The sequence below is a fragment of the Bufo bufo genome, chromosome 1 (genome assembly GCF_905171765.1).
Source record: "Bufo bufo chromosome 1, aBufBuf1.1, whole genome shotgun sequence".
Lineage (NCBI taxonomy): Eukaryota > Metazoa > Chordata > Amphibia > Anura > Bufonidae > Bufo > Bufo bufo.
This window is the reverse complement of record NC_053389.1, coordinates 775,249,979-775,274,315: the sequence shown is the minus strand read 5'-3', so window position 1 is coordinate 775,274,315 and position 24,337 is coordinate 775,249,979. Positions and strand designations below refer to the sequence as shown.

The 24,337-nt window shown below is 41.6% G+C and overlaps 1 protein-coding gene across 1 annotated transcript in view; it reads right to left on the bottom strand.

Annotated features, from left to right (window-relative positions):
* LOC120986335 (chromaffin granule amine transporter-like) overlaps window positions 1-24,337 on the bottom strand; it is a 156,708-nt gene that overhangs the window by 33,622 nt on the left and 98,749 nt on the right. Inside the window, exons 11-13 of the mRNA XM_040414858.1 lie at window positions 20,259-20,337; window positions 19,099-19,150; window positions 18,723-18,906 (exon numbers count right to left, since the gene is read on the bottom strand). Coding sequence (XP_040270792.1) covers window positions 18,723-18,906; window positions 19,099-19,150; window positions 20,259-20,337 — 315 coding nt within the window. The remainder of the gene's footprint in view (window positions 1-18,722; window positions 18,907-19,098; window positions 19,151-20,258; window positions 20,338-24,337) is intronic.

Genomic DNA, 24,337 nt, shown 5'->3' with positions numbered 1-24,337 from the left:
GCCCTTTATGCGTTTTATACGGGGGTCCCGCTTCAAACACTGGAGCATAAAGGCCCCCATTTGCACTAAAATGGAAGCGGTGGAGTAGCCTGGCTCCTGCTCATCGTCCAGTATAATGTCGTCCTCGGTCTCCTCCCACCAGCCACGGACAACACCAGGGATCCCATAAAAGTTTAAAGCATGCTCTTCTTGCTCCTCCTCTGCCCTGGCACCATCCTCCTCTGACTCCTCTTCAGACTCCTGTTGACTTGTCTCAGATGGAGTAGCCCCCCCTTGGAATTCATCCAGGATTGTGACTTCCTCATCTTCCTGCTCCTCGACGGCTTGATCAATGACATGACGCAATGCAGACTCCAGAAAGAAGGTGTAAGGTATGATGTCACTGATAGCACCCTGGCTGCGACTGACCAGTTTGGTGATCTCATCAAATGGCCGCAGAAGTCTGCATGCATCGCAATTGCGCAGCCACTGATGCGGTGAAAAAAAAACAAGCTCTGCCACAGAGTTCGTACAGGTAGTCGTTAACTGCACATTTCTGCTGGAGAAGCCTATCAAGCATATACAAGGTGGAGTTCCAGCGTGTCAGTCACAAATCAGACGTCTGACAGGCAGGTGGTGTTGCCGCTGAACGTCAGCAAGCTGAGCCATGGCCGTGTAAGATCTTCTAAAATAGGCAGAGATTTTCCTGGCCTGCAGCAAGAAGTCTTGGACCTCAGGGTATTTGGCAATGAATCACTGCACGACTAAGTTCAGAACATGTGCCATGCACGGCACGTGTGTCATTTTGCCCTGTTTCAGCTCGCTCAGCAGATTGGCACCCTTGTCGCACACCACTTTACCAACTGTCAAATTGAGCGGGCTTAACCCAAATGATAATAGTTGAAATTCGATAACACGTGGTCGTCACTGGTGTTGAATTCCTCCGAGGCCGCAACAACTATTCATTCAGCGTACATAAAAGAACAGTAAATATGTGGCTGGAGGTAGATTACACGGTCATTGGATATCAATTTTCCAGCAGGCCAGTTTACTACAGGCCCCGAAACTAAGGCATTCACCGGACAGAAAAGATCAAGTGATTATGTGGTTGTAGGTATATTACACAGTCAATGGATATCAATTTTACTGCAGGCCAGTACAAATACAGGTCAAATACATATGTTTAAAAGAACTAAAAAAATAAAATTGCATTCAAAACATGGCTAACGAAATCCCCCTCTTGAAAAAACTCCTAATGATAATAGTTGAAATTCAAAAACGTGGTCGTCACTGGTGTTGAATCCCTCTGAGGCCGCAACAATTACCGTATTTTTTCAGCATACATAAAAGAACACGTAAGTATGTGGCTGGAGGTAGATTACACGGTCATTGGATATCAAATTTCCAGCAGGCCAGTGTACTACAGGCCCCAAAAATTATGCATTCAGCGTACATAAAAGAACAAGTAAGTGGCTGGAGGTCTATTAGATGGTCATTGATATCAATTTTACTGAAGGCCAGTACAAATAGAGGTCAAATACATATGTTTAAAATAACTAAAAATATAAAATTGGATAAAAAACCTGGCTAAGGAAATCCCCATCTTGAAAAAAACACTAATGATAATAGTTGAAACACGTGGTCGTCACAGGTGTTGAATTCCTCTGAGGCCCTAAACATTAGGCATTCAACGTACAGAGAAGGCCTTTTATGCCGCTGTATTTACCTAAGACAGGGACCAATATTTGTTCTGGGTGGTGGCGGATATTTATGGGCTGTCATGAAGAAATTCAATTAAACGTGGTCGTCACATGTGTTGAATTCCTCCAAGATCCATGCCACATTCATTTTTAGAAATGTGAGGTAGTCCACACTGTTGTGAGCTAGGCGAGTGCGCTTATCGGTGACGATCCCCCCTGCTGCACTGAACGTCCTTTCGGACAGGACACTGGATGAGGGGCAAGCCAAGAGTTCCATGGCAAATTGCCACAGGTCAAGCTGGCACACCCAGTAGTGCAGGGGTTCCTCGCTTCTCAGATCGTCCACATCGGCCGTAAACCCGATGTAGTCGGACACCTGTTGGTCTAGGTGTTCCCTGAGGCTGGATCTGGAGGGCGGCTGTCGATGGGTTGGCTGCATCAGAAGTGACCAATGCATCTTCAAACCGCCCTCTTCTTGCATGCGGTGTTGGATTGGTACCCGCAAATGTTTCTCTGTGAGTGGAAATTCCTCTGCCAGCGCCCGCAAAAGCAGAATGCAGCATTTTTCGAAGCAAGGCCTGGAAGTGCTGCATTCTGACAGTCCTCTGTGATGCTGGTAACATGTTCGCCATTTTGTTTTTGTACCAGGGGTCTAAGTACGTTGCCACCCAGTACTGGTCCTTGCCCTTTATGCGTTTTATACGGGGGTCCCGCTTCAAACACTGAAGCATAAAGTCCCCCATTTGCACTAATCTGGAAGCGGTGGAGTGGCCTGGCTCATCGTCCAGCATAATGTTGTCCTCGGTCTCCTCCCACCAGCCACGGACAACACCAGGGATCCCATAAAAGTTTAAAGCATGCTCTTCTTGCTCCTCCTCTGCCCCGGCACCATCCTCCTCTCACTCCTCTTCAGACTCCTGTTGACTTGTCTCAGATGGAGTAGCCCCCCTTGGAATTCATCCAGGATTGCGACTTCCTCATCTTCCTGCTCCTGCTCCTCGACGGCTTGATCAATGACATGACGCAATGCAGACTTCAGAAAGAAGGTGTAAGGTACGACGTCACTGATAGCGCCCTGGCTGCGACTGACCAGTTTGGTGATCTCATCAAATGGCCGCAGAAGTCTGCATGCATCGCGCATGCGCAGCCACTGATGCGGTGAAAAAAAAACCAAGCTCTGCCACAGAGTTCGTACAGGTAGTCGTTAACTGCACGTTTCTGCTTGAGCAGCCTATCAAGCATATACAAGGTGGAGTTCCAGCGTGTCAGTCACAAATCAGACGTCTGACAGGCAGGTGGTGTCGCCGCTGAACGTCAGCAAGCCGAGCCATGGCCGTGTAAGATCTTCTAAAATAGGCAGAGATTTTCCTGGCCTGCCTCAAGAAGTCTTGGACCTCGGGGTATTTGGCAATGAATCACTGCATGACTAAGTTCAGAACATGTGCCATGCACGGCTTGTGTGTCATTTTGCCCTGTTTCAGTGCGCTCAGCAGATTGGCACCCTTGTCGCACACCACTTTACCAACTGTCAAATTGAGCGGGCTTAGCCACTGATCGGCCTATGACCGCAAAGCTGAAAGGAGTGCAGGACCAGTGTGGCTCTTTGCTTCCTGGCACAAGAGCCACAGCACAGCATGGCATCGTCTCACCTGGCACATCGAATAGGTTCTGGGGAGCTTGGGGGGCGCAGTGGAAGAGGCAGTAGCAATGGAAAAGGAGGATTCAGCCGAGGAGGAGACGGAGGATGGAGGAGGAGGAGAAGAGGCAGGCCTGCATGCAATCCGTGGCAGTAACAACCAATCCACACGGGTGCCATGGGTTGCATGCTTGACAGCTGTCAGAAGGTTCACCCAGTGGGCAGTAAAAGTTATGTACCTTCCCTGCCCATGTTTGCTAGACCACATGTCTGTGGTCAGATATATCTTGGCACCGACACTGTGTGCCAGAGATACATTCACTTGTCACTGAACTTGGCCATATAGCTCCGGGATGCCCTTCTGGGAGAAATATTTCCTTCCGGGGACCTTCCACTGCGGTGTGCCAATGGCTAAAATTTTCTAAAGGCCTCTGCATCCACCAGTTTATATGGCAGTAGTTGGCGGGCTAGCAGTTCTGAAAAGCCGGCAGTCACCCGTTGGGCAAGAGGGTTATCCGGCGTCGGTGTTGCTCTTACTGAGTTCGGAGATGGTAGGCCAGGTGCCTTCTTAAGGCGGTCGTCCTTAGGTGAGTGTTGGGCTTACTGCAACTTATGTGTTGACAGCACAGGCTGCAGATTGCAACACTATTATCAGTAGTGGACACGTTAAAAAAAGCCTACACTGCGAAGCCATGTGACGGTGTCCTGGGAGCGGCAGATGTGACCGTGCATGGTGGATGGCTCGTTCCAGATACATTAGCAGTCTCATTTTTGCCTCCTGTGCACTGTAAGTTCTGGCTGCTTCTCCTCTTTCTCCCTATCTGCTGCTCCGTCTCTCCCTCTGAACTCCCCTCCTCTTCCTCTCTTGTGGGCACCCACGTGACGTCCAATGACACGTCATCATCGTCACCTTCACCACCACTGACATTAGAGATCTCAGAGTAGGCAGCAACAGCGGGGACCACCCTCCTTGGACTGATCTGGGTACCGTTGTCAGACTGCTGGGTGGCGACCGTTGATACCTCCTCTTCCTGATCCGATGGCTGTGCATCGGTAAGGTCTTGGAATGGATGGGAAAATAATTCCTCTGACTCAAGCGGAGGGGATATGGTGGTGGTAGTGGTGTCTTTGGGGGTGCACACAGCAGAGAGTGAAGAGGGTGCAGATAGAGAGGATGAGGCGGGAGCAGAAGCGGAAGGCTGAGAGAGCCACTCAATCAAGTCTGGTGCGTCCTTTGACGTAATTGTAACCACCATCTGCAACTTCCCACTTAGGCTCCAGCCTGGTGCACCTACCCGACCCCTACCACCCCTGCGTATTGGCCTGCCTCTTTCTCTGTCTGTCATTTTCAAAATGAGCCTGTGACAAAAGTCCCTATAGAAGAGCAGTATTTGTGTAAGAAGGTATATCATACTCCTGCCTCAATCAGTTTTTTGGGGAGGCAACTGGTATATCACCAGTTGAAATTATTTGTTCCAATAGTGTTTGTCACTCTGTGTAGCTGCAGTAACACAGCAAAACCGCAAACAAATGCTGCACTACCCAAATGCACTATATTGAAAGTATAAATTATTATTGGTATTTCATACCTCTGCCTTTTTGGGGGGGAGCAACTGGTATATCACACCAGTAGTTGTTCCAATAGCGTTTGTCACTCTGTGTAGCTGCGGTAACGCAGCAGAACCGCAAACAAATGCTGCAGTACCCAAATTCACTACATAGAAAGTATATTATTGGTATTTCACACCCCTGCCTCAATCATTTTTTTGGGGGAAAAACTGGTATATCACACCAGTAAAAATTATTTGTTCCAATAGCGTTTGTCACTCTGTGTAGCTGCGGTAACGCAGCAAAAGCGCAAACAAATGCTGCATTACCCAAATGCACTATCTAGAAAGTATATTATTGGTATTTCACACCCCTGCTTCAATCAGTTTTTTTGGCGGGCAACTGGTATATCACACCAGTTGAAATTAATTGTTCCAATAGCTTTTGTCACTCTGTGTAGCTGCGGTAACGCAGCAGAACAGCAAACAAATGCTGCACTATCCAAATGAACTATATAGAAAATATATTATTGGCATTTCACACCCCTTCCTCAATCAGTTTTTTTGGGGGGCAACTGGTATATCACACCAGTAGAAATTATTTGATTTAATAGCATTTTTCACTCTGTGTAGCTGCGGTAACGCAGCAGAACCGCACTCAAATGCTGCACTACCCAAATGCACTATACAGTATATTATTGGTATTTAACACCCCTGCCTCAATCAATTTTTTGGGGGGGCAACTGGTACTGTATATCACACAGGTAGAAATTATTTGTTCCAATAGCATTTGTCACTCTGTATAACGCAGCAGAAACGCAAACAAATGCTGCAGTACCCAAATGCACTATATAGAAAGTATATTATTGGTATATCACACCCCTCCGTCAATCAATATTTTTTGGGGGGCAACTGTTATATCACACCAGTTGAACTTTTTTGTTCAAAGAGTGTTTGCCCCTCTGTATAGTATTGCAGCAGAAACGCACACAACTGCTGCACAATACAAATGCACTATAATATACTTTCTATGGCTGTCATGTACCACCTGATGGATGTGTCATGGTTCAAAATTCTTCACAATGTAAAAGAATTTGGCGCCGGTGGACATCGCCATATGTTCGCCCATTCGTCGAACCGCGAACGAGCAAAGTTTGCCGCGAAACGACTGCCGGGCAAACCGCAAGGCCATCTCTGTTGCATATCACTGTGTACCATTGAACTTTACATGGATACATTTTTGATTGTATTTTAAATTACTGTATAATAAATCATTTATATTTTTGCATAGATGCTTGTACCTTGTTTTTCTGATTACACAATATAATTAAATAACCGATCAAACTCTTTTTGAGGTGTTTATATGTCCACCTCAGGATCAATAAACATTTGACATTTTTTTCTTTGATCCTTTATTTTATACAAAGCCTTTTGCTTTATATACCCATCACACCGCCGTGCTCTGCATAGGTGGTACGCTGGAGGAGCACTCTGATTTGTGCCTGCAGTGGAGGCTGAGGACAAGGTAGAGGATGAGTAGGCAAAGGAGGACATTGGCACAGGACTCACAGCTTGAGAACATGGAGGTGGCAGTGCTGTCACCTGGCCAAGTTTCTGTTGTGGCTGGGCAGGAACAACCTTTACCCAGTGGGCCGTAAGGGCAAATATTGTCCTTGACGTAAGGCAGACACTAGGGATGAGCGGGAGGTGCCATATTCGATTTCGTGATATTTCGCGAATATTAGATTGAATATTCGTCTTATATTTGTCGAAATCGAATATTCGGCATTATTCTATTTATCGCGAATAGTATGCGATTTAATTATTCTTGTATTGCGATTTTCTTTTAAGTGTATAAGGCAACTTTCCTATTGGTTGGCTATTTAGAATATTTGTCTTTTTTTTTCCCCAATCTGTACGGTCGTTTGCATACTTCTCCCCGACAAGCGTCCCCGTCACCATGGAAACGCCTGTGGATAATAAAATACAATCGGATCTGATTTTTACCTGAGATCGTGAAATCTCAGATCCGATGGTATATTCTAACCCACAGGTGTTCCCATGGTGACGGGGACGCTTATCGGTGAGGAGTATGCGAACGACCGTACAGATTTAAAAATAAAAATAAATGAATATTCTAAATAACGAATATTCGCTATATTGCTATAACTTTGTTTTTTAGAATATTCGTCATATTCATCATTTTCTAAAACACGAAGTTATAGCAATATAGCGAATATTCGTTAAATACACATATAGACTGCAATTTAGCTAATATAGTGCTATAGTATATTTTTTTTTATAGTGTAAATTTTTTCCAAATCTGAACTTCAGAAGAGACAAAAAAATAGACTATAAAAAAATGATTATATCACTATATTAGCTAAATTGCAGTCTATCTGTGTACTTTACGAATATTCGCTATATTGCTATAACTTAGTTTTTTTGAATATGATGAATATGACGAATATTCAAAAAAACTAAGTTATAGCAATATAGCAAATATATTCGTTATTTAGAATATTCATCTTTTTTTTCCAATGTGTACTGTTATTCCACTTTGGCATACTGCTCCCCGACAAGCGTCCCCGTCACCATGGGAAAGCCTGTGGGTTAGAATATACCATCGGATCTGAGTTTTCACAATCTCAGGGAAAACTCAGATCCAATGGTATTTTCTAACCCATAGGCGTTCCCATGGTGACGAGGACGCTTGTCGGGGAGGAGTATGCAAACGACGGTACAGATTGGAAAAAAAAAGACGAATATTCTAAATAACGTTTTATTTTCCATATTAAAACATGATTCCTTCCTGCTTAAGTTGCTTGTGGGCCAATGACTCATTGACCCACAAGAAAAAAGCAGAGAGGAATAATGTTTTCAAATGTTAGAAAAAGTCGAATATTCAATATAGCGAATATATGGCACTATATTCGTAATATTCGCAAATTTGCGAAGTTGCGATATTCGCGATTAATATTCGCTATTCGAATATTCACGCTCAACTTTAGCAGACACCGACAAGCTCAAGGACTGGCCCACCTTCTGTTTAACATACGTGTGCAGGGCTGGTTTAGCCTTTTTGGAGAAGTAATGACAGCTTGGGACTCTAACCTTGGCTCGGCACAAGCTATCAGTTCTCTGAAAGGTTCTGAGTCAACCACATGGAAAGGGAGGGACTGTAATACCAGCCACTTGGCCAGGAGCGCGTTCAGCTTTTGCGCCATTGGATGAGTGCACGCATATTGTTGTCTTTTTGCAATCGCCTCAGTGATCGATTGTTGGCGAAATGAGTGACGAGAATTGGGAGGAGGAGCAGAAGCATAAGGACCAGTAGATGATAGGAAGGAAATATAGCTCCCTTCTGCTGAGGTGGTGGAGCCTTGACTGCAGGAGAAGGGGTGCGGGCCACTGGGTGATGCAAAGGTTGCTGCGTCAGGCTGTGCCACTACATTAGCACCACAGTTTTCCCAGGCCACTTTGTGTTGACGCTGCATGTGTTGATGCAGGGCCGTGGTGCCAACATTGGCACCCTGGCCACGCATCACATTGTGCAGATTCTACAAATAGCCATGCTGATGTCCTTTGGCAGCTTAATGAAAATTCCCACACCGGTGAGTATGACATTTTCCCCCCACCACTCCATGCTGACTGCCTACTGCCGCTGTCCCCGTGAACCCGTGCACCTCTAGTTCTTTCCGGAATCAGCCGGTTTATCCCGGGCACATTTGGCTACAGACCTCACACTGCTGCCATCCTGCTGACTCGCGACCATGCTAGCACCCTGCAGATTCAGCCGATGTCTCACGCGCAAGCTGCTACCTTTGTTCCCTGATGATGATGCCCTCCTCCTCACCCATCTCCCACGCGTGATCAGCTACATCATCCACTACTGTCTGCTCATCAACATCATTGATGTCACCCATACCAGTCGCATGTCTGAATGCTTACAACACCAGCTCCCACGCAAATCTCATCATCGCTACTTGCCCGCCTACTGGAGGAAGCAGCGGATCTCTCCTCCACATATTGGCTGGGCAGTAGCTGCTGACTGTCCTATAACCCTTTCAAGACCAAGCCATTTCTGACCTTCGTGACCACGTCAAATTTTGCAAATCTGATATGTCTCACTTTATGTGCTATTAACTTTGGAATGTTTTTACTTATCTAAACAATTCTGAGACTGTTTTCTCATGACACATTGTACTTCATTATAGTCATAAATTTGAGTCAATATATTTCACCTTTATTTATGAAAAAATCCCAAATTTAACAAAAACTTTGAAAAATTCGCAATTTTTAAAATTTCTATTTCTCTGCTTTTAAAACAGAAAGTGATAACTCATAAAATATTTATTACTTAACATTCCCCATATGTCTACTTTATGTTGGCATCATTTTGTAAATGTCATTTTAATTTTTAGGACGTTAGAAGGCTTAGAATTTTAGAAGCTATTCTTAAAATTTTAAAGAAAATTTCCAAACAGACTTTTTAAGGACCAGTTCAGGTCTGGAGTCACTTTGTGGGGCTTACATAGTGGAAACCCCCCATAAATGACCCCATTGCAGAAATGACACCCCTCAGTGTTACTCAAAACGGATTTAACAAACTTTGTTAACCCTTTAGGTGTTCCACAAGAATTAAAGGAATATGTTGATTAAATTTCACTTTTTTGGCAGATTTTCCTTTTTAATCCATTTTTTTCTTTAACACATCAAGGGTTAACAGCCAAAAAATGAGACTGCGGTTTACATAAATACCCCACATGTGGTCGTAAACTGATGTAAGGGCACATGGCAGGGCGCAGAAGAAAAGGAGCACCATATGGTTTTTGGAAGGTAGATTTTGCTGGACTGGTTTTTAGATGCCATGTCCCATTTGAAGCCCCCCTGATGCACCCTTACAGTAGAAACTCACAAAAAGTGACCCCATTTTGTTAACTAGGGGATAAGTTGCCAGTTTTATTGGTACTATTTTGGGGTACATATGATTTTTAATTGCTCTACATTATGTTTTTTTTTTAGGCAAGGTAACCAAAAAATGTTTTGGCACCATTTTTATTTTTTATTTTTTACAACATTCATCTGACAGGGTAGCTCATGTGCTATTTTTATAGAACAGGTTGTTATGGACGCAATGATATCAAATATGTATACTTTGTTTGTTTGTAAGAGCATTTTTGAAAAAAAAGATAGTTTTTGTCTCTCTATTTTCTGAAAGCCTTATTTTAATTTTTTTATGCCGATCGTCTTGTGCATAGGCTAGTTTTTTGCAGAAAGAGTTGACGTTTTTACTGGTACCATTTTTGGATAATTATGATTTTTTGATCATTTACTATTACACTTTATGGGGCAAGGTGCCCAAAAAATTGGTTGTTTTGGAACTGTTTTTATTTATTTATTTTTACAGCGTTCACCTGAGGGGTTAGGTCATGTGACATTTTTATAGAGAAGATTGTTACGGACATGGCAAAAGCTAATATCTATACTGTTTCTTTTTTATTTAAGTTTTACAGAATAATAGTATTTTTTAAACAAAAAAAATTATGTTTTAGTGTCTCCATAGTCTCATTTTTTGCGGAATGAGGTGACAGTTTGATTGGTACTATTTTGGGGGGAATGCGCCTTTTTAAACACTTGGTGTTGCAATTTTTGTGATGTAAGGTCACAAAAAATGGCTTTTATTTTACACCGTTTTTATTTTATTTTTTATGGTGTTTATCGGACGAGGTGGATTATGTGATATATTTATATAGCTGGTTGTTACAGATGCAGCGATACTGCATAATATGTATACTTTTTAAAATTTATTTCACTTTAACACAATAATAGCATATTTGAAACAAAAAAAATTATGTTTTAGTGTCTCCATGTTCTGAGAGCCATAGTTTTTTTATTTTCTTATGTAGGGGCTCATTTTTTGCAGGATGAGGTGGCAATTTTATTGGTACTATTTTGTGGGACATACGCCTTTTTGATCGCTTGGTGTTGCACTTTTTGTGATGTAAGGTGACAATTTTTTTTTTCCACAGTTTTTATTTTTTGTTTCATGGTGTTTATCGGATGGGCTGGATCATATGATATATTTATAGAGCCGGTCGTTACGGATGTGGTGATACCTAATATGTGTAGTTTATTTTTTTAATCTCTTATAAATGAGCGGATATAGGAAAAGTTAATTTGTTTTATTTTTAAGTTACATTTTTATTTATTTATGTTTTTTACTTTTTTTTATTTTCACACTTTTTTGAAGATCCTGTGGGGCTGATGGCTGTACTATACTTTGCAATGCTCTTGCATTGCAAAGTATAAGATTATAAGTTTTACACTGATAGATGGCAACAAAGGACCCTTTTGCAAGGCATCTGGTTGCCATGGCAACCATCGGGCCACTGTCATCGCAGCACAACATCCCGATGGTTAAGAGAGGGAGCCCCTTCCCTCTAATAACCCCTTGGATGCCGCTGACTGCGGGCAGAGGGCACAAATGGGGGCAGGGAGGGGGTACGGCCAGCATGGAAGGGTCACAGATGGGGCACAGCCAGAACAGAAGGTGCACGGCCGGCACAGACTAACCAATTGGAGCAATCCCTGACAAGGGACCACTCTGATTGGTTCCTTACTGGCATTACTTGACTGTACACTGTCCGTGACAGCAGCAGTGCAGGCGGAGGAGTTTTAATCAAAGCGCTTTGCAGCGCTTTGATTAAAGAGCTGCCATGACGTTTATATACTGTACGTGCTATCTGCACGGGGTATGTGCAAATACCACGTATATAGCCGTATGGCCATCGTGAAGGGTTTAAAAGCTCATCCCTGCTGAAAAGGCATACAATACTTCCCGAGCCAAAAATGAAGAGACAGGTGGGGGCACAGAGCTTGTTCCCGGGCCATGCCAACTAAGCATGGTGTCAGAGGAACGCACCGACTTCTAGCTGGGGGTGTCTGATGTCACTTGAGATGATGTTAAAGACAGAGTCAACCATTCAAGGACAGATGGGTTACTGTCATGCCCTGCTCTGACTATGTGCGGAGGTCGGCCAGAATAGCAGCAAGTGTTTCGTTTTTTGTTTTGTTTTGGAGTCGTGCTGGATCCACCTCCCTTCAGGTGCACTGGGTGGGGTTATTGGTTTAAATCTCACTCAATACCAGTGTTCTGTGTGGGTTATAGAAATCAGTCTGGCCTTGGAAGCAAGGAAGGAAGGATTGTCTGTTCCACCTCAGATAAGATAAGTATGGTTTCTGTTTTTGTTGTTTGCTGTCTAGATTGTTTGTGTGTCATCTGTCCCCTCCAGGTTCTGTGGGAGCAGGCTGCTCCTATTCCCCTTTTCACCATCTCAGGGATTCTAGGGTATTTTAGCCCAGGCACGAGGACACATTCTTCCTACTATCAAGGTCTGAATGTGGGCTTAGCAGTGTAGGGAGAGAAGTCAGGGATTTGCTAGGAGGTTACCCTTCCCCTGCTTCTCGCCTAGAACCTGGTTTGTTGGTTTACCTGTGTATCTGAGATCCCATCCGCCGTGACAGTTACTTGTCAAAACACGACCGTTGGATGACACTGGCAGCTCTGGCCTGTTGCTGCGACTGCTGCTACCTTCCCCCTTCTTCTGCTGCTACTGTACTCCTGCCAGCTCCAGAAACATTTTGGCCACTGCCTGTTCCCTTAGAAAGATATACAACGATTCCTCAACTCAGTAAATTTACCCAAAATCCCCAGGTCCCAATTGGAGTCACTTAACACTCCTTTCTCCAAACAAGAAATCGAAAGAACCATCATTTCTATGAAGCCCAAAAAAGCCCCAGGACCCGACAGCTTTTCTAATGAATACTATAAAAAAATTCAGACCTACTAACCCCATACATCCAAGAGTTATTTAACCTAGCACTATCAACAGGTTATTTCCCTAAAGAAATGACACATGCCACCATAATCACTATCCCTAAACAAGATAAAGATCCCTCTATAGTGACTATCGCCCAATATCCCTTATTAATTTGGAGATTAAATTTTACTCAAAAATTATCTCCTCAAGACTGTTGAATATTGTCCCCCTCCTAATAAAATCAGACCAAGTAGGCTTTGTCACTAGTAGACAAGCTTCAAATGGTACCCACAGATTTATAAACATCCTTAAGTGGATTGAAATGGAAAGAACGCCTTCTCTGCTACTTTCATTAGACGCAGAGAAGGTGTTCGATAGAATACATTGGGGATACATGTTCGCTTCCCTTGAAAAATTTGGCCTCTCAGGAACCATTCTAAAAGGTATCCAAACCTTGTACCAAAATCCCTCAGCAAGAGTGCTGACGAACGGTTTGCTTTCTAACCAATTCCCTCTAACAAATGGAACACGACAAGGCTGTCCGCTATCTCCTATTTTATTCATTCTAGCATTAGAAACTATTAGAAAGTCACCAGAGATTTCAGGTATAAAAAATGGAGATCATTATCTGCATAACAGGCCCCTCAAAATCCCTAAATAAAATACAATCCTTAATTCAAAACTTCGGCTCTCTGTCATACTACAAAGCAAATGATACAAAATCTCTCATATTAGGCATGAATCTATCTAACAATATAATGTTTATTATACAAGCTACTTTTCCATATAAATGGCAAAATAATTATATCTTAATTAATAATTATATCTCCTACTTAAGCATTAATCTCTCATCCCCTGTTGAAACCATGATTATTAAAAATTTTAATCCCTTACCACTTAAACTACAAAAAGAACTGACCCATTTGAACTCATATGAACCTTCCTGGTGGGGCAGATTAGTACTATACAAAATGTTAGCGCTACCCAAGATCCTATACTATTTCCGCACCATCCCTCTTTCTGTCCCAAGACAGCTAATACAAAAATTCCAGACTCAACTTAGCAGATTTATTTGGTCCAAAAAACCTGCAAGAATAGCAACTGGAATTTTAACCAGGCATAAAAAACATGGAGGCTTAGGACTTCCTGACATAAAAACTTACCACCTAGCAACTATACTAGACCAATCTAATACATGGTGGCCCCCAAGGAAAGACAAATTATGGGTAGACATAGAAGAAAATATAATTAGACCACATGAACTTCATTCCTTACTCCTAGCCTCTTCAATAGACAAAGTAAAAAACTCTTTACTCTCCCTTCCTACAATAAAGACGACAACACAGGCATGGAAGACGTACATTTCAACATGCTCCCTCTTCCCAATTTTAAAAACACTCGATATCCAGCCACAATCATTAGAAATACTTATTCCAGATCTATCGCTTACATCATGGATTAAAGCGGGTATTAGCCATTTCCAAAACTTATATAAAGATAACACACTGCATAACTTCCTATACCTGCCAAACAAATACAACCTAAATAAAGCAGACTTATACAAATACTTACAAATTCATACCTTCCTAAACAATACTACGCTATCACCTCCAGCGATTCCACCCCAGACACTTATCTATTTAACCAATCGATTAGGTAAATCAGAAAAAGGAATTAAACTGTTCTATTCCCAACTTTCAGAACTCTACTTAGAATCTCACACTTCACATATCAAAAAATGGGAGAGAGACTTAAATATAAAGATCTCTTTGTCCCAATGGAAAAAAGCTTTCATAATGTCAATGCACAGTTCATCCTGTACTGAACACCATGAAGCATATTGTAAACTTATATATAGATGGTACTACACACCATACAGACTATCTAAGATTTATGAGAACACATCTAGCATATGCTGGAGAGGTTGCAACCAGATAGGAACCCTCACCCATATATTCTGGGAGTGCCCACTCATATCCAATTTCTGGCAAGGAATCAACAATCCTATTTTAAACACTATAGGAGTGAAACTACTCTTCAGACCGGGAAATATTTATTTTAAGATTAAACCTAGAAACCTTTCCCACTCCCAAAAAACTATTCTATGTCATATACTTACAGTTTCTCTACAAAGTATAGCACAACTTTGGAAATCTACATCTACCCCGCCCATCTCGCAGATAATTAGGAAAGTTAATATTAATTGCAGATTTGAAAAGATAATAGCAAAAAGCAATAATAAATCAAATAAATACCAAAAAACCTGCGCACTATGGTGAACTACAACATACGCCACCCTATTAGACACATAAGAGCAATTGAACATAAACCTAACTTTTATAGACAAGGTTGAATTAAACCCTGTTTTCTGTGACTGTTTATATTTTTATTTTTTATTTTTTTATTTTTATGGTCCATTTTATAAAGAGTCTCATCTCATGTTTTACAATGATTAACAGGAGACACTGTACTCTATTGTACTTTACTTTATTGCCCTTTAATATCTTGTAATTGATGTTAAACTACTAAAAAAACTATTGAATGAGAAAGGCCTGGCACCTGTCTCTCGGACATACTGTACTGTAACAGTAACTGTAAAAAAAATCTGTAGGCTTTCCTGATCATTGTCCCTAGTGCCTGAAACGTCTCTCCCTAAACTAAGTTCACTGAAAAATGGCGGAAACCGGGCAGGAGTAACATTTCCTGGAGGGAAACGCCAAATGGAAAAGGATTTAGGAAAACTAGAAGAATGGTCAGAACTCTGGCAACTGAAATTTAATGTGGATAAGTGCAAGATAATGCACCTGGGGCGTAAAAACCCAAGGGCAGAATATAGAATATTTGACACAGTCCTGACCTCAGTATCTGAGGAAAGGGATTTAGGAGTAATTATTTCAGAAGACTTAAAGGTGGGAAGACAATGTAATAGAGCAGCACGAAATGCCAGCAGAATGCTTGGATGTATAGGGAGAGGTATAAGCAGTAGAAAGAGTGAAGTGCTTATGCCGCTGTACAGAACACTAGTGAGACCTCATCTGGAGTATTGTGCGCAGTACTGGAGGCCATATCTCCAGAAGGATATAGATACTCTAGAGAGAGTTCAGAGAAGAGCTACTAAACTAGTACATGGATTGCAGGATAAAACTTACCAGGAAAGGTTAAAGGACCTTAACATGTATAGCTTGGAAGAAAGAAGAGACAGAGGGGATATGATAGAAACTTTTAAATACATAAAGGGAATCAACTCGGTAAAGGAGGAGAGCATATTTAAAAGAAGAAAAACTACCACAAGAGGACACAGTTTTAAATTAGAGGGGCAAAGGTTTAAAAGTAATATCAGGAAGTATTACTTTACTGAGAGAGTAGTGGATGCAGGGAATAGCCTTCCTGCAGAAGTGGTAGCTGCAAATACAGTGAAGGGGTTTAAGCATGCATGGGATAGGCATAAGGCTATCCTTCATATAAGATAGGGCCAGGGACTATTAATAGGATTCAGATATATTGGGCAGACTAGATGGGCCAAATGGTTCTTATCTGCCGACACATTCTATGTTTCTATGTTTCTATGTTATAGGGCTGTGACATTACAGGGGCTGTCTGGCTGCTGATTGGCTATCTGCATGGCATTATGGGTGATCTCTCGTTCCCAGGCTTCTTACTTCCTTGTTCTAACATGTGCATCAGCCATTTTAGAAAAAATACGATTCTTTGCCACGAAGCACAAGGAAATTCGACATCGGGACGAATAAAATTTTTGCTAAAATTTGAATTGAATTCCACTACTGTATGTCAACTTCATTTCACTCATCTCTATTAATAACACCTAATCCTAGTTGGATGTACAGTCAGGTCCATAAATATTGGGATATTGACGCAATTGTAACATTTTTGGCTCTATACACCACCACAATGGATTTTAAACGAAACACACAAGATGTGCTTAAACTGCAGACTGTCAGCTTTAATTTGAGGGTATTTAAATCCAAATCAGGTGAACGGTGTAGGAATTACAACAGTTTGCATTTGTGCCTCCCACTTGTTAAGGAACCAAAAGTAATGGGACAATTGGCTTCTCAGCTGTTCCATGGCCAGGTGTGTGTTATTCCCTTATTATCCCAATTACAATGAGCAGATAAAAGGTCCAGCGTTCATTTCAAGTGTGCTATTTGCATTTGGAATCTGTTGCTGTCAACTCTCAAGGTGAGATCTAAAGAGCTGTCACTGTCAGTGAAGCAAGCCATCATTAGGCTGAAAAAAACACAACAAACCCATCAGAGAGATAGCAAAAACATTAGGTGTGGCCAAAACAACTGTTTGGAACATTCTTAAAAAGAAGGAACACACCGGTGAGCTCAGCAACGCCAAAAGACCCGGAAGACCACGGAAAACAACTGTGGTGGATGACTGAAGAATTCTTTCCCTGGTGAAGAAAACACCCTTCACAACAGTTGGCCAGATCAAGAACACTCTCCAGGAGGTAGGTGTATGTGTGTCAAGGTCAACAATCAAGAGAAGACTTCACCAGAGTGAATACAGAGGGTTCACCACAAGATGTAAACCATTGGTGAGCCTCAAAAATATGAAGGCCAGATTAGAGTTTGCTAAACGACATCTAAAAAAGCCTTCACAGTTCTGGAACAACATCCTATGGACAGATGAGACCAAGATCAACTTGTACCAGAGTGATGGGTAGAGAAGAGTATGAAGAAGGCAAGGAACTGCTCATTATACTAAGCATACCACCTCATCAGTGAAGCATGGTGGTGGTAGTGTCATGGCGTGGGCATGTATGGCTGCCAATGGAACTGGTTCTCTTGTATTTATTGATGATGTGACTGCTAACAAAAGCAGCAGGATGGATTCTGAAGTGTTTCGGTCAATATTATCTGCTCATATTCAGCCAAATGCTTTAGAATTCATTGGACGGCGCTTCACAGTGCAGATAGACAATGACCCAAAGCATACTGAAAAAGCAACCAAAGAGATTTTTAAGGGAAAGAAGTGGAATCTTATGCAATGGCCAAGTCAATCACCTGACCTGAATCCGATTGAGCATGCATTTCACTTGCTGAAGACAAAACTGAAGGGAAAATGCCCCAAGAACAAGCAGGAACTGAAGACAGTTGCAGTAGAGGCCTGGCAGAGCATCACCAGGGATGAAACCCAGCGTCTGGTGATGTCTATGAGTTCCAGACTTCAGGCTGTAATTGACTGCAAAGGATTTGCAACCAAGTATTAAAAAGTGAAAGTTTGATTTATGATTATTATTCTGTCCCATTACTTTTGGTTCCTTAACAAGTCGGAGGCACATATGAAAACTGTTGTAATTCCTACACCATTCACTTGATTTAGATGTAAATACCCTCAAATTAAAGCTGATAGTCTGCAGTTAAAGCACAACTTGTTCGTTTCATTTCAAATCCATTGTGGTGATGTATAGAGCCAAAAATGTTACAATTGTGTCGATGTCCCAATATTTATGGACCTGACTGTATGTGCTGTTCCCAGCACATGTGTGGCTAGTAATACAGTTAGTCTCTTTAAGGGCCATTTATAGGGGCAGATGATGAGGCCTGATATTAAGAATGAACTTTTACCCTCACTCCCAATAATTGGCCCCTATAAATTTGCTGACGATCAACCAAAACACAAGCAAAATCTCTTATGTCAGGTGATTCAATCATGTATGCAGCTCAGAAAAACATTGCTTGTCGGCAGCACATCAGCCTATGTAAGCATGCCAACAAACAATGAAACTATATGGGGACGGCAAACAATCATAAGATCATTCATTCCCATACAGCAGCAATAAAAAAGTGATTGCTAACAAGTGGGCAATTATCGGGAATGAACGATATATTCCTGATCATTGCCCTGAGTATTAACCCATGTAAATGAGCTTATTTTCACTGACCATCCTTTTTCATTGTAACATAACCTAAGCCTCCATGCTATACCGTGACATATAGGTCCGAGTATTATATAAGCACCTAATGACAGTACAAAAATAAAAATTAGACAGTGTTAAAAACCTTACCCAATGCATATCCCATGCATACAGCTGCCTCTGAAATGGCGTATACCCCTCCGTACACAGATGTATGACGTAGATCTACCAGTTGTCCCATGATAGGCATGATGGATGCATCAACCATTCCAATGGCAATGCCAATGGCAACCATAAGACAGATAAGACCAAACAGATTGGAAGCTAGTGGAACCTAGATGGGAAAGCAATGTATAGATGCACAATGTACAGATTAGTTGCTAGGTGTCTTAACAAGTACATTTGAGGCATCAGTAGATGGGGATCCTTAGCTACAACCAAGTTGACATTAGACCAAGCAAAAGCAGGTGCACCCATGAGGCAGAGGCCTTTCTACCATGCACCGAGCTACTATATCTATACTGACCAATATAAAAACAACTCCCGTGATTAACATCCCGACAAAAGCACACAGCCACCTAAAAGAAAGAAGACATTGTTTTAGTCCTCAGAGAATTCATGATATTGAATATGTACCAGTAAAATTAGGAATAGCTTATCACTGAAGAAATCTGACAGGCCCTACTCTAAAATATAACTTTTATTAATATAAATTAAGACAACTTACTTCAAAATCAAATGATATCTGTTAACTATTTAACAATAACAGGAAACCAAAATAAAGTAATGTATATGGCGCAGTGAGTGTTATCTCACAGATAATATACTGTAGACTGCTATTGCAGTCACTCACGGTTAGATGGATCACAAATGTTCCTGGTTCACCACTTCGGAAACCCAACGCGTTTGCACTTTCAAAATGTGCATGTCACGATCCCTCCCGTGACAGAGGTTAGAAGATCTGAGAGACTTGCATCATGTGAGGTTATCTGACAGCGTCTCGGTTTTACTTTGCAGTGTGTTGTTGTTGGTATGACCACACCTCTTGTTTCAGGTGTAGCTTGTGGTCATTATTGCTCCTCTATTTAGTCTGGACTCACACTTCTTACCATGCGGTTGATATTATCTGCCTGGTGTTGGAGGAGCGGGTGTGTTGTCCTCATCCGAGTTCCTGCTCATGCATTTTCTATTGAAGATAAGTGTACTTCCCTTTGTATTTTGTTGTCCCCTTTTGCTCTTTGTTTCCTAGGCCTCAGGGAGATGCTGGTTTGTTCATCTCGGAAGGAACCAGTGGTCTCAGACCCTGTCACGACTCCTAGGGATTTTAGGGTTTCTAGGGCCTAGGTTTCCAAGTATGAATATTCCCACCTTCAGGTTCTATTCATACTGACAGGAGTCAGGGCTAGATTTAGGGTTTCCTAGGTGGTGAGCTTTTTCCTTTCCATAGCCATGAGGCCTAGTTTTCTGTCATTTTCCTTCTGTTGTTATTCTGGTGTTTATCCCCTCGCCCTACTTTGTAACAGTGCAGGTTTATCAAGAGACAATTAGAAAACATGCCCAACTGCACAAAAATGAATGCCAGCATTTGATAACCACCTGCTCGATTATTTCTTCAGTGATAAGTTATATTCATTACCCTACCACCATATATCATTGGACTTCAGTGAATAGTTAGAATAGACTGACCTCCCCATCTTGTATGCCAGAATGCCAAACAGGTTGGTACATAGGAGGTACAGAATGCCAGCAGGTAGGAAAACAAAACCTGTTAAAGGTAAACATGTGTGGGTTATACCGGGGATTATAGTCAATGTGTAATTATTAACCTCTGTGACCAACCTGTTTTGGTCCTCAGGATCAAGCAATTGTTTTACATTTTTTCATTGTCACATTGCAAGAGCTATAATTTTGCAGTAAACCCAACAAATTACTCCTTAATTTTTATTAACACTTTTTTGGGTGTATGGGAAAAACAGCAATACCGCCACAGATTTTTTTTATTTTATACGTTTTATGGTGTATCTTTTTTGTATAAATAAACATGATAACTTTATTCCCTGGGTTAGTACAATCACAGTGATACCAAATACTTGAGTTTTTTTTACATTTTACTACTTTTGCACAATAAAAATCCTTTTATAAAAAAAATGGCATGATACATGTAAATGCCATTTGCTGAAGTGAGACAACCCCTTTAAGACCCTCTTACACATGTTCTCCTGGGAGATAAGCTGTGGTCAGTAGTGTTTGGCAGCTGCATTTTCAACTCTCCCCATTAAATACACATACATGTTCGGCTAAGTCAAACATAGATGTCTGTGAGGGAGGCGGGAGAGAAAGCTGATCATTTTCCTGCCTGTCCGCTCTTGTGCTTAGCTCAGGCGGCGCTATGACCTCACTGCATCTCGCCGACTGCAGAGGAGAGTAGGATGCTCCATTTATCAGGGAACACTTATAATGTTTAGAGATGTCCCGAACTATTCACCGGCGAACAGTTCCCGGCGAACATAGCTTGTTCGCCGCGGCGGGCGAACATATGCAATGTTCGGTCCGCCCCCTATTCGTCATCATTGAGTAAACTTTGACCCTGCACCTCACAGTCAGCAGACACATTCCAGCCAATCAGCATCAGACCCTCCCACCTCCTGGACAGCATCCATTTTAGATTCATTCGGAAGCTGCATTCTTAGTGAGAGGAGGGACAGTGTAGCTGCTGCTGATTTAATAGGGAAATCGATACCTAGGCTAGTGTATCCAGTGTCCACTACAGTCCTGAAAAACTCATCTAAACTCTGCTGTAAGGACAGCACCCCAAAAAGTCCTTTTTAGGGCTAGAACATCAGTCTGTTTTTTTTTTTTTTCTGTGTAATCTAATTACAGTTTCCTGCCGGCATGTGTTTCAGGCTCACAGCGTTTACTGTGCCCACTTGCCCAGTGCCACCACTCATATCTGGTGTCACAGTAGCTTGCAAAAAAAACAAAACTTTTTTGACTGTAATATAATAGCAGTCAGTTGCCTGCACGCGCGTGTGTGTTTCATGCCCTGCAAGTGCATAGTGTCACCAGCGCAACTCATATCTGGTGTCACAGTAGATTACATTAAAAAAACAAAAACAATTTTGACTGTGAATAAATAGCAGTCAGTTGCCTGCACGTGTGTGTGTGTTTCGTGCCCTGCAAGTGCATAGTGTCACCAGCGCAACTAATATCTGGTGTCACAGTAGATTACATTTTAAAAAAAAAACTACTTTGACTGTGAATAAATAGAAGTCAGTTGCCTGCACGTGTTTGTGTGTTTAAGGCCCTGCAAGTGCATAGTGTCACCAGCGCAACTCATATCTGGTGTCACAGTAGATTACATTAAAAAATAAAATAAAATTTTGACTATGAAATCATAGCAGTCAGTTGCCTGCACGTGTGTGTGTGTTTCGTGCCCTGCAAGTGCATAGTGTCACCAGCGCAACTAATATCTGGTGTCACAGTAGATTACATAAAAAAAAAAAAACTATTTTGACTGTGAATAAATAGCAGTCAGTTGCCTGTACGTGTTTGTGTGTTTAAGGCCCTGCAAGTGCATAGTGTCACCAGCGCAACTCATATCTGGTGTCACAGTAGATTACATAAAAAAATAAAATTAATTTTTGACTGTGAATAAATAGCAGTCAGTTGCCTGCATGTGTGTGTGTGTTTTGTTACCTACAAGTGCTTATTTTCACCAGCGCAACTCATATCTGGTGTCACAGTAGATTACATAAAAAAAAATTATAATAATTTTGACTATGAATAAATAGCAGTCAGTTGCCTGCACGTGTGTGTGTGTGTTTCGTGCCCTGCAAGTGCATAGTGTCACCAGCGCAACTCATATCTGGTGTCACAGTAGATTACATTTTTTTTAAAACGACAATTTTGACTGTGAAATAATAGCAGTCAGATGCCTGCACGTGTGTGTGTGTTTTGTGCCCTGCAAGTGCATAGTGTCACCAGCGCAATTCAAATCTTGTGTCACAGTAGATTACATAAAAAAACAAACCTATTTTGACTGTGAATAAATAGCAGTCAGTTGCCTGCACGTGTGTGTGTGTTTTCGTGCGTTACAACTGCATAGTGTCACCAGTGCAACTCATATCTGGTGTCACAGTAGATTACATTTAAAAAAATAATAAAAATTTGACTGTGAATAAATAGCAGTCATTTGCCTGCACGTGTTTCTGTGCTTCAGGCCCTGCAAATTCATAGTGTCACCAGCGCAACTCATATCTTATGTCAAAGTAGATTACATTTAAAAAAAAAAAAAAATTTTGACTGTGAATAAATAGTCAGTTGCCTGCACGTGTTTGTGTTTTTAAGGCCATGCAATTGCATAGTGTAACCAGCGCAACTCATATCTGGTGTCACAGTAGATTACATTTAAAAAAAATAAAAAAATTTGACTGTGAATAAATAGCAGTCAGTTGCCTGGACGTGTGTGTGTGTTTTGTGCCCTGCAAGTGCATAGTGTCACCAGCGCAACTCATATCTGGTGTCACAGTAGATTACATAAAAAAATATATACAAATTTGACTGTGAATAAATAGCAGTCAGTTGCCTGCACGTGTTTGAGTGTTTAAGGCCCTGCAAGTGCATAGTGTCACCAGCGCAACTCATATCTGGTGTCACAGTAGATTACATTAAAAAATATATATATAATTTGACTGTGAAATAATAGCAGTCAGTTGCCTGCACGTGTGTGTGTGTTTTGTGCCCTGCAAGTGCATAGTGTCACCAGCGCAACTCAAATCTTGTGTCACAGTAGATTACATGAAAAAACAAAACTATTTTGACTGTGAATAAATAGCAGTCAGTTGCCTGCACGTGTGTGTGTGTTTTCGTGCGTTACAACTGCATAGTGTCACCAGTGAAACTCATATCTGGTGTCACAGTAGATTACATTTTAAAAACAACAACAATTTTGACTGTGAATAAATAGCAGTCAGTTGCCTGCACGTGTGTGTGTGTGTGTCTTTTATTCCCTGCAAGTGCATAGTGTAACCAGCGCAACTCATATCTGGTGTCACAGTAGATTACATTTAAAAAAAATAAATACATTTTGACTGTGAATAAATAGCAGTCAGTTGCCTGCACGTGTTTGTGTTTTTAAGGTCAGCAATTGCATAGTGTCACCAGCGCAACTCATATCTGGTGTCACAGTAGATTACATAAAAAAAAATAATAATAATTTGACTGTGAATAAATAGCAGTCATTTGCCTGCACGTGTTTCTGTGCTTCAGGCCCTGCAAATTCATAGTGTCACCAGCGCAACTCATATCTTATGTCACAGTAGATTACATAAAAAAAAAAAAACTATTTTGACTGTGAAATAATATCAGCCAGTTGCCTGCATGTGTGTGTGTGTGTTTCAGGCCCTGCAAGTGCATACTGTCACCAGCGCAACTCATATCTGGTGTCACAGTAGATTACATTAAAAAAAATAATACAATTTTGACTGTGAATAAATAGCAGTCAGTTGCCTGCACGTGTGTGTGTGTGTTTCGTGCGATGCAAGTGCATAGTGTCACCAGCGCAACTCATATCTGGTGTCACAGTAGATTACATTAAAAAAAAAACTACAAATTTGACTGTGAATAAATAGCAGTCAGTTGCCTGCACGTGTTTGTGTGTTTAAGGCCCTGCAAGTGCATAGTGTCACCAGCGCAACTCATATCTGGTGTCACAGTAGTTTACATAAAAAATAAATACATTTTGACTGTGAATAAATAGCAGTCAG